The following is a 15,592-nucleotide window of genomic DNA, read 5'->3' as shown; positions in this document are numbered from 1 at the left end:
GAAAAAGAAAAATTCAATTCCAAGCTCGCGAGATTTAGTTGGCAATCTCGAGTCCAACAATCGACTATAGTTTCCGCAACTATGCAGATGAAACTATGCAGATTTATATACGGTCACTCTCGCTAATCGCTCTCGTTATCGCGCCTAGAAGTGTATCCTCTGCAAGCTCCGCTCTTTTTTCCCCCTCCTCGCCCCGATTTTGTTCACGGGAGGGAAGTTAGGCGCGATGCCTCGCGGAAACGTTTCCATCCAATGAAAGTCATAGACGCCAAACTGCCCTCTCCCTCCTCTCTGTGTGTGTGTAACGAGCACTTTCTGGGTCAGGACCGAACGAGTTTGCGTAACTTTGTGAATAATGAAATGTCCCCGATCGATTATCGGGCAAAGTTGACGCATCGCCAATTGTCCGGCTAATGTATACTGCACATAACGGCCGCTTCATCCAACGGAGAACGAATTATTTATGCCCAGGGGGCGGAGAAGTTGGGACCGTTTCGCCCAACAGTTATATGCGCGCTATGGTAGATAGCAGATGCTATTTCGTGCAACTTTTTCGCCTTTCCTCCCTCCCAACAATTGCAACGCGCAAGGAATTTTCACGATTTTTCACCTTCCTTTCTTCCAATTCATTCGCGGAGGAGTGGCCGATCCTCGATAAATATTCGAGAAATAATGTATCTCGGAAAAATTATCGTCGCCTTCGCGATATTGTTACGTACATAATTTTCTTGGAAACGAGGCGTCGTAATCAACAGAATGCGAAATATATATCGCGGAAAAGCTTACACCTTAGAGCGTGACACACCCACCTAATTTTTCCAAAAGCGTGTCTCTCTCGACGACCGCAAGCCGCGACGAGGAGGGAGAAATTTAATCGCGGGACGATTCTCGTCCGATTAAACGTCACGGCCGCGCGGACGAGATACCGAAGGGATATACAGGGAGGGGAGGAACGTAATAGGGCGAAACACGGAGGGTGGCGAGAGAGGGGGAGGAGAGAAGGGTGGATCAGCGCGGGGTCCCCAGATTTCCCCAGCGATTGTCTCGCAAAGTCTCGCGGAGTCTCGTCAGGCCATTCATCGGCGACGTGACGAGACTTAAAGTCTCGAGGCGGCCTCGCCTCGATTCGAGCCGCCCCCACTCGGCTCTCCTCGAAAGGAGGAGAGGAAACCTGGGCCAGGCTTGTTCACTTTTTTACGACTGATCCTCCGTGTGTCTCTCTGCGCGCGTTTCCCCGCGTTTCGTTCCCTCGACACCCTCCGGTTACGCGCAATCGGCCTCTTCTCCGCCCTCCCTCTCTCTCCCTCGTCCCATCCCCGACGATAGGGTTGGCAAGCGGCCGATAACGCTGATTGAAAAAAAAAGGAAAAGGAAAAAAGGCTGCCACGCAAAATCGAATTTCCAAGTTGGTGGAGGCTCTCCCCTGGTAACGGGACGACACGCCGCGGTCGTCACGGGTACCGATTGGTCCTGATCGCCACGCAATTCGGCCTTCAGCTATTGATCCTTGCCGGCCCTGCCTCCAACCGTTTGTCCGCAGAGGTTGGACGCTCCCGACTTACGCTGTTTGCCGATGCATCATAGTCACTCGGCTCGGTCAACGATCGAGGGCTGGGGAGGGGTGTGTTGCGACACGGCTCGCGTTCTCGACGCGCTCGTTCGAAGCCTCGCTTCTTTGTTCGGCGAATGTTGTTACGCAGCACGGTGGTAATTATTTTCTCTTTTCGTTCAGCACGCGATTCTTATTCCAGCGCGAGTAGAATCTCTCTTTTTTTTTACACGATTTGTATTCTCACGAACGAAATTTCATACGACCAATCCAATCCCAAAAATGTTCATCGTCAAGTATCGAAGAGGAGGGGATGGTGACGGTTTTGGAATTCTTCGTCCTTTGATTGTTGAACCTTTCCAGGATGGCTTTGTATTATAACAGCGGCAAAATTTGCAGAGCCTGACCAGAGCCCGTCTCTCTCTCTCTCTCTCTCTCTCCCGACGTATTAATTAGAAGCTCGCCCCTTAAAGCACCTGCACGGTCTAGCCTTAAAGTACCGCACCGCGGTCTGGCGAATTCAGTGCTCGGATTTCACGTAGCCAGACTGGAGTTTAGTACACCGTGGGGGTAATTATTCAAGCGGCATCTCCCGTGGCAAGGGGGAGTCACGCAAGAGGGTGGCGGCGGGGAAAGAGAGAGAGAGAGAGAGGGGGAGGGAAAGAAAGAGGGTTGGTCGAAGTGAGGGTTGCCGAGCGCGTCATCCATCACTCCGTAACGTACGCGTGTAGTCGCGAGAGCGGGCTGAAATAATTGAGCAAGCGGTGGAGAAATCGTTCCGCCGGCTAAGCCCCTGGTGGTAACAAGGATTTCGAGGATATTTGTGCGCCGCGCCGCCGTAAATAATAAACGACGTCGTTGAGATACATACTTTTCGCGACACTTCTTCGTTTCCACCGCGGGAAGAAACTTTCCTCTTCGGATACTTGCCTCTCTCGCGGTTCTCCCGGGGAATCGCGCGTGAAATTCGACGAGGAGGGGGTGGGTCGAGCGAGGAATTTGATTGGAAATGATTAATATCGATAGAAATCGAGAGATTCTTTTCGGTTGGATAGAGTTTCGAGATTTATTAATTTGATTCTTGTTGTTATTTGTTTTTATCGATGATTGAATTTTATGTTCGTTAGGGAAAACGATGAAGCCTTTTTTAAATATAAATTAAGAAATTTGTATAAACTCGGTTATGATTATTAAATGATGTATTAAATCAAGAAGCAAGAGATTTGATTGTAAAATATAGAAATATATATGGAATTATTTGCCACAAATTTGCGTTGATTCTATATATTCGTGTGCAGTGATAACAAGTTGGGTATTAATGATTGTTTCGGTGAAGGATTTTTGGTAACAAGCAAGTCGAGGAATAATTCCTGTAGAAGGAAGTAATCTACGGAAACCCTTCCAATTTAACAAGGTAACTTGATATTACCCGATCCCGAGAACTAACCTATACCGCACGGGTGAACGAGATTGCGAAAGTTTTCATGGAAAGTAACGTCTATGCATAAATCGTTTGGCCGTGACTTTGCGCGGTTTCCTATGTGCTTCTTTCTTTGCGGCCAACGGGAGTGAAATGAAAACATACGAGTAAGATATGCCGGGAATAAAAATCCCTTTTAACCATGCTTTACCTTTCGTAGGAACTAATTTTAAAAATTCTTCAAATATTCTTTCACAGTGATGCATGAATGAAACGTCGAATTAACTTTTGATTAAAATTCGATATTCGTATACGTTGTCCTTCCAAGCAATTTTTAAATCGTTCAACGTATCTCGACACACGAATTAAATGGATCTGACGAGCAAATATATGTCGGAGGGGATTACGATTATGATGGCATCTTGGTTGCTTTGTCCCCTGTTTGAAAAGAACGAAGGCCAAAGTTCTTCTTAAGCAAGACGCGGCATTTTATCGAGTATTAACGCGGAAGTGGTCGCAAACCATCGACAAATACATCATCGTGCATAAGAAGGGTCGCATCGGGGAACGTAACGAGGGACTCGTAACAAGGTTAAACCATGAGCTCGCGGCGTGGTAATTTCCATCGTGGATTTAATGGCACTTAAAAGCGCCGTTTGATTAAACGACGAATGAAATCTAATCAATTTCATCGTCGTGCTCATTCATCGTGTCGCTAATTTCATCCCTCGAATACGTTGGAGAGCCAGGAGCGAGGAGTTGACACAGGGGAAAGAATCGTGGAAAGAAGGAGACGTAATAAGATTCTGAAAATACCAGAATTTCAAGAAAAATAATGAAAATTCCTTTACAAAATAAGGAAAGAGAATCCTCGGGTGATTAAAAGATACACCACGATGGTCGGAAAATTGGGAAAGAATTAAAAATTGAACAAAAGGAGAAAAAGAAAGGGAAGAAAACAAGAGATTATTTCAATTTACGTCTGTAAGAAATTATGAAATTCTCTTGCAGATAGGGGAGGGGAGACAAATAAGTTGACTGCGCCTCGAAATCGCTGCTACAATTTTTATTAGTCCACGGGTGTCATTAGTATTCTCGGCTATGCGCGGGAGACAAGGCGTGGAATGGGGAGAGCGGACAAAGAAGCGGCGAGGGTTGAAGGGGTTGGTCCAAGTCGTTGCATTACGAGCGTTCAGCGCGCCGCCGTATTCCAATTTATAAACCTGCCTACGAAATTAAGAACCTGTAAATCTGCGATCCCGAATTAGTATTCCGTCTGACGAGCACCAGTATTCGCAGCAGTCCCCTCGAGTGTTCCTGGAAATCGGCGTTTCGACGGGACGCAACGAGGGAGGTTGCACGAATTGCGAACAGTATATACTTGCGAGAGGAGGAGGAAAGATGGAGTGTATACTTTTCGCGCGAATGAGAAAGGGATAAAGAATGGGTTGGAATTAGCGAGGAGGGATAAGTCGGTCGACTATGTAATATACGTAAGGAGGGGAACAATGCGAGGAAGCGGAAGAGGGATAGAGGAATATGGGACAATGGACGTGTAAAAGTGAGACAATGAGTGAATTAGGGGATGAAATATCGAGAGAGAGAGAGAGCTTGGTCAAAGAAATCTGAGGAACGTAAAATATAATCCTCTTTTTGACTCCGTTCCGTTCCACCTTTCCCTCGAAAGCTTGCCCAACCATCATTTTTGGAACGATCCAACCGGGAGGAGGGGGGAAATATCCGCAAAGGGGATAATCCCCGCGAAATATATCGACGATCATTGTCGTCTAGCGATGACAGAGCGCTAGTGCCTCGAAAAGTCTCGATAGATTTAATGTATTACGATAGGCGGATGAAGAAGTGGAGCAGCAACGTGGAAAAAAGGTTTTAGATCAACTCGTCTTGGATTATCTTAGAGGATCGATCGTTTTTCACGTAAAGATATCGTATTTCTAACGATACTTAGAGTCGTACTCAAGAATAATTCATACCGTGTAGAGTTACCTCAGGAATTTCTCTATATATTTTATTTAGAGCGAGCAGTAGAGCGCGTTGTTATTTCGAATAATATGAATCGTGGGGGGAGGCGACGAATCGATGGAGCAGGCTTGGCTCGACGAAACGCGTATATTATGGAACGGTCAAATAAGGATTTACAGCCCATTTTGCTTTTACTACAAATGGTCTACATCGGCGCAACGCGATTCTCTAATTAATCGTAATTATTAATCGCACGCTGTTGGCATTACAAACTACGCCATTTATTGACTTCAATGTCGAATCGATTGATCCAATAATGTACCCCTGTCGGATACGTGTCCTGCCTGATAGTTAATTGAACGATAATTCCGATTTGATCAAATGACTGGCCATTAATTTCACCGCTTTGGTAAATTTTGTTGTAAGAACACGGGTAACTATCTCGTTGCTCCACCGTTCGTGGAATTGGATGGAAGCCTAATATTCCCGATCAATATTCCCACCAACGGAACACGATCTTTGATCTATCAGGAAATTATTATTATCATCGTTAGTCGAAATATATAAATGTATAAACTCTTACGAGGGACACATCTATACCTTCGTTTCTTCTACAAAGAAAACGTACAACGAATTTCCTATTTTGGATATCTCGAGCCGTGTAAATGATCAGTTGTATCTCATTTTGTAGTCGCCTATTAGATAATCGATAATTTGCCGAGCAAATTAACATTCCATTTAAAACGTTCGTACGATAATTTCTACGAAATTTCCCCCTTTCGTCGCGAGAATCGCGATTGCGCGTTTTCCTCGAAGTCTATAATTAAACTCGGAAATTCCCTGGAAAAGTGTCCTGTTCCTCGCGTAACAATCTTCTCGCGCGCCCGTCTCACAGCCGAGTTCCCCGAATCAGACGTGAGCGAGAATAAAGACGTTATACCTCGAAATGATTGAATATGCGTCGCAGTGAATTAGCGGTGGCGTTGAATTAAATATAAGACGCTTCGGGGGTCGGATCTTGGACTCGTATAGTAGTCGCTATTAATGTCACCAACCCTAACCACGGGTCATGGATATCGTGGCTGGGGTGCATTCTTAATCAGCCGCGCCTTTCGCTACAGCTGTACAGCTACCCTAACGCGATGAGATAATAAAACTGCATCCGCGGCAAGCCCCAATAATATCCCGGGAATCTAGCAAGGGTGGGCGGCGAGGATGTCGTCACCGCGGATACAAATGTAATCTGGGATCATTTTTTTTTTTCTCGAAATTCGTATATTACTGTAGGGTATTATTATAGGGCGGAAATTGTGAAGAATGGACGGCCGTCGATCGAGAGCCGGTTGATTTAAATAGTTTAATATGTATCAGACTGCATGAATACACCGTTTGAAGAACTCATGCATACGTTTTGTGCGGGTAATGATGCTCGTATAAAGTCGTGTATATATATATATTGGTTGTATCGCGCATTATCAAATTGATAATTTAACTTATTTTATTTATGGATATTGGATATTTTAATACGGAAAATTTTCGAAAGAGACAACATCTTTCGATACAAAAATTGGGAATAATCGGGATTGGATACGAGGAACGAGAGGAAAGAGATTAAGATCGTTGACAAATTTGATCGGTCTATCTGTACGCGAGCAAACTAATTTGAAATTAAAATCGGTCGCGCATTACGCGATGAAGAAGTGATGCCTGTGAAATCCTCCTCCCGGGATCCGAATTTCTGAAGATTGTATAAGTAGAATTATGTTTAGTATGGAAATAGATTCGGGGGGAGAAGCCATTTTGCTATTGTAGTGCACACAAGTGTAAACCTTTGGAATAAGAGATTTGATTTTGAGCAACGATATATAACCAATGAATAACAGTTTCCGCGACTGGCTCGATGCATCTAACAAAAGAATGCATAATCACGCCTTTATTATACGTAATAATATATCGCAAAGTTAACGTTTAACCGATCGACGTAGACAATTATAAAACGGCGACGCATATATTTCCAGCTTACGGGATTGGATATCCGATCTCTCCTTTTCTCTCTCTCTCTCTCTTTTTCTCCCTGTTCGTGAAGCCATTTTAATTTGCGATGGAATACTATTATTTCGCTGGTATTCCACGATCCACGGGGGGCCGCTTCTTGAGAATTTTTCATCCGTTCGGCTCTCGAACGACGAGCTCCTCCGTTTCCTCAATATCTCTTTCCATTAGGATCGCTAATCGTTTTATCATCTCAAGATTAATGGGATCAACGGGGCGCTTTTAATTTCTGTCGTCAAGAACCCACCGCTTACGTCAGCTCCTTCGCCGGCGGAGGGAAATGAAATTCTCGTTTCATATTCGAGATTAGAGATCCTTTTTCTGCGAATGCGGCGGGGAAAACGCTTATCTCAACGCAATATATATATATATATCGAAATATACGAAACGTGCTTCCACGTGCCTCAACGTTTAAATAAATCTCGATTTCTATGATTATCGATTTCCATGGTACGTGGTTAGCTAAGTCGTTTCTCGTTCTTGGGATTAATTGTTAATCGGATGAAAGATCGTATGGTAAACGTATTGTAAACGTTTCACTTCTCGTTGAAAATTTGATAATTTCAAAAAGTATATATCCTAGATGAAATTCCAACAACCAGCAAATTCTTGGAAAATTATTCTCCGATCCATTTCAACGAAGCTCGAACAAAACAATTTTCCTGAAATCCTCGGATCTGAGATCGATCCCTCTCCAATCAACCACGTCAGATCGGCGATGAATCTGCTTCCTCTGACTCATCGCGACACGCTCGACACAAAGCGTGCACCGTAACCCCGACGAATCGCACGCAATGCGCGCATACGTATCCTCCTCCTCCTCGCTCGTAAAGGGGGATTTCGTCTACGCACCTTTCACCGAGAGATCCCACCACCCGCCGTCGCCTGTTTACGACGCTTCGTTCGCGCATGATCTCGCGGTTACTTAACGACGCGGTCGCGCCGACAATGAGTCACGGGCGCGCACATGTGCGCCCTAATAAACAGAAGACGGGGCAGAAATGAAATTGCAAATTGCAAACAGGAGGGAAATACGACCTGGCGAAATTTTGCGTGTCGAACTCGCCCTTATTCAAACATTTTGTCAAACGAGATGAGAAATGTTAATTGGTTAAAATTTCTGCTTGATGTTTAGAAAAGGAGAATCGTTTTACTAGAAAGGGATAAGTGATGATTTAAAATGGTGGGTAAAATTTTTTAGCGTAATTCGATGCTGGTCACCGCGGTTGTTTCAACTTTCGTTAAAATTTTGCGAGAAGTGGGAAAGTCTCCTTCCTACTTGCCTTGTCCGCGTTCCTCCTTCCATTTTGCCAGGGGGATACGACGCGTTTTCGGACTTGGGCAGGAAAGTTTCCGGCCGAAACTTTCGACACTCTTTGCGTTTCCACGCGGAAGACACGCGGGGCCAGTGAAAGGAAACCGTACGTCCCTTTGACGGACGATCGGCGATGGCCGTGTAATTTTCGAAAAAGTTTTCGCCTCCTCCTCCTCCCCACGTTAGGGGGAGAAAGTTTTCGGATGAAATGGTGCCGATGTAATTGGAAAGTTAATTAGTTCCTAGGAGGACAAGGGGAGAGGGGGTTGAAGGTTGGGAGCGAGTTCGAATCCGATTGAAATAACGCGCGATTTGTGGCTACTTTCGAAAGATTCCTTTTTTAGGAAATAGTTCACTCGTGACTATTCGAATTTCGTTCTATTTTAATCACCGTTCGGCTCGATACAAACGTCGATTGGAAAGTCATTGCTCGAGAATGTTTCATCAATTTCGTCGATCGTCAGGTTTTCGGATAAAATTGGGGCATCGAATTTAGATTAGATATCAAAGCCAGATTAAAAAGTCAGACGAGTTTACACGAGGAGTATTCGTACGAAATTCAAACGTTCAGAAGTTGGACGAAAGGTCGAAGTACGAATCTCTACTAGTCGAAATCGAAATGGAGAAAAGAAAAACTGGAGAACGATCTTCCAGACCGTTGTTAAACCGTTGCTCTTTTGTCCCAAACGCTTCTTCTCGCTTTCCACGAGATTTCTCTCGCCATTATCGATATCATCCCCCTTCCCTCGCCTTCCCTCCGCGAAATCCTCGGGATAATTTGCTCGCCAACTGCGCAAATAAGGGTAGACAATGCGGCCCGCGCGATGGGGCTCAGCGGTGCTCAACTTTAATGTCCTAACCGGCCCGTTCGGTCGTTAGGTCAATGCACCGACATCGGCCAAGTATTAACCTGAAATGAGCGTATAATGGCCATGTCGGGGATTTGATGCCCGGTATCCAGGATCGGATCGTATGGCGCTTATGCCGACATGCATGCTCCAAGGTATTGAGTTTACATTATATATACGCTCGCGGCGTATCGTTAAAATTAAGCGATATATCGATATGCGCATTCGAACGGCCGCGGTTCGCGTCGAATTCTAAACGGGAAATTTCTTTCGGGGAGGGAAAGGAAAGGAGTTGCTTGCGCTAGTTCTGGAAACGGCGGGTTTTCCCGAAACGATGGAGTTTTTCGATCTCCCCGTGTTGAAATTGTTATAATAAAACTTGCCATAACACCGTTATAAAATTTAAATGGGCACCGTTAATAATGCCTTGAACCGTTATAAACCGCAAAGCGGTGTAAAACGCGAAAACTTAAAATACTCGGTGAGTATTACGGAAAGAGGATTAAAATTGTTACATACTTGGGGTATATCGGGGAATAAGTAACTATCTCGCGAAACGGTATTACGGAACAATGTTTCTTTTCTCTTTTTTTAAGAATAAATTAGATCGTTTCGAGAGTTTTTCTTTTTTTTCTTTCCTTCTGGAACGATCATTCATCGAATAATACTTTTCGAGCAACAATGATTCGAAACAAATCGATTTCGTTAACCACGCAATCGCCATGTTTCGTTTCGACAGAAAGAGTTGACCACTCGAGGAGACAGGGGCGATAAATTGAGGCAGGGAGGGAAAAAGGAGGGAGGGAAAAGAATTTAACGAGGATACGCGACAATTGGATCGCAGGTTTGCCTTTTCACCTTTCGCCCCTTCGCCCCTTATTTTCCCGCCCATAGAGAGGCGATTCGAGGAGCGACTCGCGTCCCGAAAGGGTTCAAAGAGCGAGGATCCCGGCCAATTCTTCTTCTCTCTCTTCCTCCTCCTCCCTTAGGAACCCTTACGCACGAACGAGAACCAACACGCGCGCTCCTAGAGAAGAAGACCGCCTTCCCAAGATCCTAGGATAGCCTCGATTCTTAAAATTCCCGATGCAAAAGTCCCTGGCGCGAGCCGCGGGCGATATTGGAAAACCTATCGATGCCTTCTCATCTACTCGTCGGCATTCAATAGAACGTCGGATGGAATATTCGGACGCAATTTCTTTATGATAATTCAATTTTTCCCCTTTCGATCCCGATCGTTGGCCATCGTGGCCGATTCCGGGCCCGGCCCTCCTCCTCCATCCTGGCCGATCCAACAGCGCAAGCCTCGCCCCCGACCATTCTCCTCTCCACTCAACCTTTTTATCCTGCAAATGGCCGGACCTTATTCGCCCTATATTGCCGCGAACAGCATCCAGAATACCAACTCCTTTAGGTCTTTCGTGAATTCATTTTGAATACTCCCTCTCCCCACCCTGGATACGTGAGGAACTGGTGGGAGCGCTTCCTTCCTTCCCCCGATACTGCATGAAAATTGATCGATTCGTGGCCTGGGGGCGTAAGAAAATTTATATCGTGTATAAGGTAGGTAGGAACCGCTCTTCGACATCGGTTTGGATACGAACAGCTCGCTTTGTATACGAGGCACGGAACGTTTACCGTTGCTTGTCGATCGTTCGTCGATGACCTTTATCTCCCTCTTTTTTTTTTTTTTTTTTTTTTAGGGCAAAATGTTTCCATCCATCGAGTATCTCCGAGGGAGCATATGTGAAAATTGAATTTTCTTCAAGGCGGGTTAAGGGGTGGATTTTAGATTTAAAGGATTTTCTTGAATTAAAAAGTCAAGATTAAAGTTATATATCTTGGAAAAATATATCGGGGAAAATTTTTTCTAAGTTAAAGGAGAAAGCGTATCGATGTTTCGAGCAATTGTTCTAATAGGTCAATGAACATGCATCCGATAACCTCGAAGGATATCGATTTGAATGGACTTATCGGACACGCATCGAACCACTGATGGCTTCGTAGGAGGGACCTTCGTGATTGTAGAGTTGTTCTCTTTTGAGCTCGATAGACGCAAAAACATCATGTTTAATAAATTAAACTCGACAATCTATACATTTTACGAAATAAAAACGTCGATCCCTTATATCTTTCGAAATGAAAATCAGATTCGTCCCTCTACGTTAATCGTTATTAACCAGGCTACGCGATATTTCATGATCCATCCCGTATCAATTTATCTCGAGCGTATCCGTAAGTGTTCCTCCCCCGTTCTCATTTCTTCGATTTATATAACAATTCCGTTCCGAAGGGAGGGAAACGTTATCCGATTATTTCGCGACACAAATCCATTCTTCGACCACCACTCCGATCCGATTGTATTTTCTTTCTAAGTGATATTTGCCAAGATAACTCTGCCCACTTTCCTCTAATTTCCTTTCCCTCGGCAATTCCAACGAATAAGGTAATATCGTTATTAACGAACGGTGCGAAACGTGTTCGAATATGTGGACGACTCGTTGTTGAGATAATTGGTAATTTTAAAAATATATCGCTCGATTCAAATCTTTCTTTCGAGCAACAGAGTTACTCATTAAGGTGATCTAATCAAAAAATGTATATATATGATTATATCGTTGTAACACTATTGAAAATTTGTTTTAAACTATATTAAATTGCGACGAGTAAAATAGCCGAATTATTGGAGGTTATATACGTAGCAATTTATTTCATAACTTGCTAATTAGCTTGCCAGATGGACATGGTCGTTTGCGGTATTGGCTTAGTTGCCCAATAAGTCCTTCTCGTATATTGCCACCACTAAGGGGGTTTAACGGGTCTACGTAACCACCCTCGTAGATACTTCGATTTTCCAATCGGCATTGGAGAACAAGATGGACGGAGGGAAGGGGGAACGTAATTCGTGAAACAGCTGATCGATAACATTCCGGATTGGATGTCGTTGATGATAAGCTTTATTGATATTTATTGTCATTCATCATTGGATAGATCGAAGTGTTATACAAATTACAAATGTGTCCATTTAATGAAATATTTATTACGATCAATATTATTAATCATCATGGAACTATCGTTAAACTCAAATTTCTAAATAACGAAATAAAATTGCCAAATTTCACTCTTCCGCCCAATTAATATTATTTCTATAAGTTATTTTTACCTAATTCGATACCAATTCTCGATTGTTGCAGGTCTGCACAGTTTGTATCCGTGCAATCGCGACTCCGGCAAGGAGTAACTATCTGGTTACATGAAAGAAGGACATGAACTACTCTCAAGGTAAGCGCGAATCTCTTGAATCGCTAGTCCGATTTTACAATTTCCATTCAATGGTTGCGAGTTGACACGCGCTGATTCCACACATACACGTACGGCGCACACAAGAGAGACGTGTGTATACGCGGAAAATTCGTGGAAGGTTTGTCGCCGTCCGATCTCGAGATTCGCTCGAAGCCGGCAACCGGGCGGCGGTCTGAAACAGTTCGGAAATTCACTCAACTAATCAAATACCGCTAAAACCGCTAAACAAGTTAGGTTAGCAATCTACGTGCTCCGAATGGCAACTCCGAACTGCTCTGCGGCTGCGAAGCGCGAAAACGCTCGCGACTGCTTCCGCAATCCGCACGCCAGTTCAACCTTCCTCCTCCTCCTCTCCTCTCCGCCCACCCGCCCGCTATACGGAATCCCTTAACGAGGGGAAACGACTCGACGCAGACGTGTCCGACTCCTTCTTGATCGCGGATGGAATATACGGGCAAAGTAATCGTTCCTCGATCCCATTTTCTTCCAGACGTCTGCGTCTTTCCTTCTTTCTTTTTCTCTATTAACCCCTTTTCTCCAAAGCTTTCAAACCACACGAATTCTCGATTAATCTTTTTTCTAATTTTTAAATAGGGATATGCCTAGGATGAATTTGGAATTTCTTTTGAAGATCTTTCAGATTGTTCACAAGTAAAGGTTTTTTAAAAACGGAGAAATATTCGTTTTTATTGCAATTCTTTCGAAACTACGACGAAACGTAATATAAACTTGATACGTTCCCCGTTTTTATATATATATATATATATTATGCGGGGAAGGAACACGTCCAGTATCATTTGCGCGATGTTCATTCGGAATGGACCCTGTACCCGGTGCCCGAAGAATTTAATTTCGCTCGAAAAGCCATTATGTAAAAGACCCCGATCTCTATCCCCCCTCCCTGGACCCAGCTATGCGGCGCTGCTGGTAAAAAGTCGAGCGTCTAAACCGAACGAGTTTTTAATTGTAAAAGCATCACACGTGCTTGGCTTTCGTTTCTGGGGTGAAAAGACACGTGCGGTTATCCGGCAAAGATGTATTCTCCTTCTTCCACCTCCGTAATTGTTCTCATATTTGTTCTCACGTTTGCGGAGACGTTTCTTACCAACGTGCGCGTGTGTGCACGAGTGGCTTTACGGGTATATTCATATGCAAATACGCGGTGGTCGGTTGTCTATTGCTGGAAGATGGTAAAGAGGATTCGAAAACGTAATTCCGTTTCCCCCCGTTGTTGTGCATTTAACAGGTCGGCCCTGCTGATAGTTTTGTAGTGGAAATGCGGGAGTAAAATGCGGGGGATTAGGAATGGAAATCGAGTCGATCGTTTGACAATGTGCGTGGAATGCGTAAACGGCCGTTTCGAAGGGAAATGCGATTCCCTGGGAAGAAGGTTCCTGTGCAGGTGCGCTGTTGAGAATGTTTTCTTGATAGGCTATTATCCGATATCGTACTGTTACAGTTGAATTCCTCCTTGTGTTGCTGAGGTATTGATGGAAAATTTAAATTTATGGTGGGTTATTGTCGCAAGGAATTTTCGATAAAGCTTTTGACTCTTTCTGTTGATCCAAATTTTTCATTATAAACGAATTAATACGATGTTACTTTTACTGCTTCATACGTATGGTAATTTAATTTTAAACACGTATAAAAGAAATATTCGACTTGAAGCATTATAATTCATTATAAATGAAAACAATTTTTCGTAATAAAGATAAAGAATATTATTTATGAGATAGCCAATTCATTGATAAAATTAGATATATTTCCAATTTCAAATGTCGTTCTTTTTATGTTTGTAACATAAAGAGGCAAACGTAAATTCGAAAATAAATAACATTATCGTGCCTCCCGTTTTACAATTTTTTGAAATCGACGAATCTGACTTCCGTCATCGGTATGATAAACAGATCAAACTTTTCGAAAAGTTAACGCGCCATCGTTTCCCCTCCCCGCAATTGAATTTCACGCGTGTGTGTACATACATTATTATAATCCCCGAAAGAATCGGTATTTCGTTGGAAGGGAAAGGGGTGTGGTGTCGATATATCGCATGATCAATAATACATCCCGATTTCGAATATTGGATTGAAGCGCGAGATTCCTATCACGAGACTAGCGGTGGTAGTAAGCCACCTTCCTTTAGGGGATTTATATAAAAGGAAAAAATTCGGGGGAACGGTGGGGTGCGCCGAGTAGAAGGCAAATAATGAATTTAGTCTCTTTTAAACAGGTTATTGACGGAATCCATTGCTGTTTCTAAACGCATGGCCGGCCGACCGAGAGAGCATCTCCCCCGTGCTTTCCCCCTCCCCGATAACATAATTACGAAACCCGTCCTCGGCAAAAAGGGGTCGTTTCTTTGTAAATTTTTTCCTCCCCCTCTGTGAAAAACCGATGTTTACTCGGATGACCACTTTCGCCACGAATCACAGCGATGACTTTCAAGCTGAAACGTTAACACACAGATAAGATTGGAATGGTATCGAGGCTGGATCTGGGAACATTTTTACGAAACTTTCTTACAGCAACCTAGTGGAGGAAATTGAAATTGAAATTCCAACTCGATCGTCAATCGTTCGAACGGTTTGGAAATAAATGGTTAACGAATGGAGAACGGCGAATAGTTTATTCGAATTAGAGAGAGATAATGGCACTTTTTACTTTTCTATTTTACACCGCCCCGGAAGAAAGGGAAACGCTTTAAACTCGGACATCTCTCGGAAGGGAGGATAACGTGGAGGATAAAATTGAAAGGAAGGATGGCGGGGGGATCCAACCATCCTCGACAACCATCCGACTTATGTATTGTAAATACCATGTAATCCGATGACCTCTCGGCGACGGTCCCTTCATTACCGGCGCGGTTGCCATTGTTCCGTTGCTATAATTGAATTCCCAAGGCAGCCGCTGGCAACCAATCCTCATCCTCTCAGCATCAGCGATCCGAGAGCACCGTCGATTCCACGTCGAAACTCTACGAGATCCTGATTTACCCCATTCAGCCGGGAATAATGCGATATCCCGACCCCAAAAGCCACGTCGAACCTCCGCCTCGAAGCAGGAGCCATCTTAGCAGGATGGGTCGCTCTGATCTCGCGCAGTCGATTCTAAATGTCCGTTCGCTC

At 44.1% G+C, this 15,592-nt stretch overlaps 1 protein-coding gene across 9 annotated transcripts in view; it reads left to right on the top strand.

Moving 5' to 3' along the window:
• The window catches only part of LOC107994843 (teneurin-m), a 502,908-nt gene that overhangs the window by 158,262 nt on the left and 329,054 nt on the right, over window positions 1-15,592 (top strand). For 8 of the 9 annotated variants that reach the window (XM_062081247.1, XM_062081226.1, XM_062081213.1 and 5 more), the window contains exon 2: window positions 12,359-12,446. In XM_062081247.1, the coding sequence (XP_061937231.1) occupies window positions 12,431-12,446 (16 nt within the window). In that variant the 5' untranslated portion in view covers window positions 12,359-12,430. Of the gene's footprint in view, window positions 1-12,351; window positions 12,447-15,592 lie in introns of those variants that run through there. The other variant, XM_062081206.1, reaches the window with a different exon arrangement.

This window comes from Apis cerana, linkage group LG1, assembly GCF_029169275.1.
Source record: "Apis cerana isolate GH-2021 linkage group LG1, AcerK_1.0, whole genome shotgun sequence".
NCBI lineage: Eukaryota > Metazoa > Arthropoda > Insecta > Hymenoptera > Apidae > Apis > Apis cerana.
The sequence above is the reverse complement of the archived record's forward strand: the minus strand, read 5'-3'. Positions and strand labels throughout refer to the sequence as shown.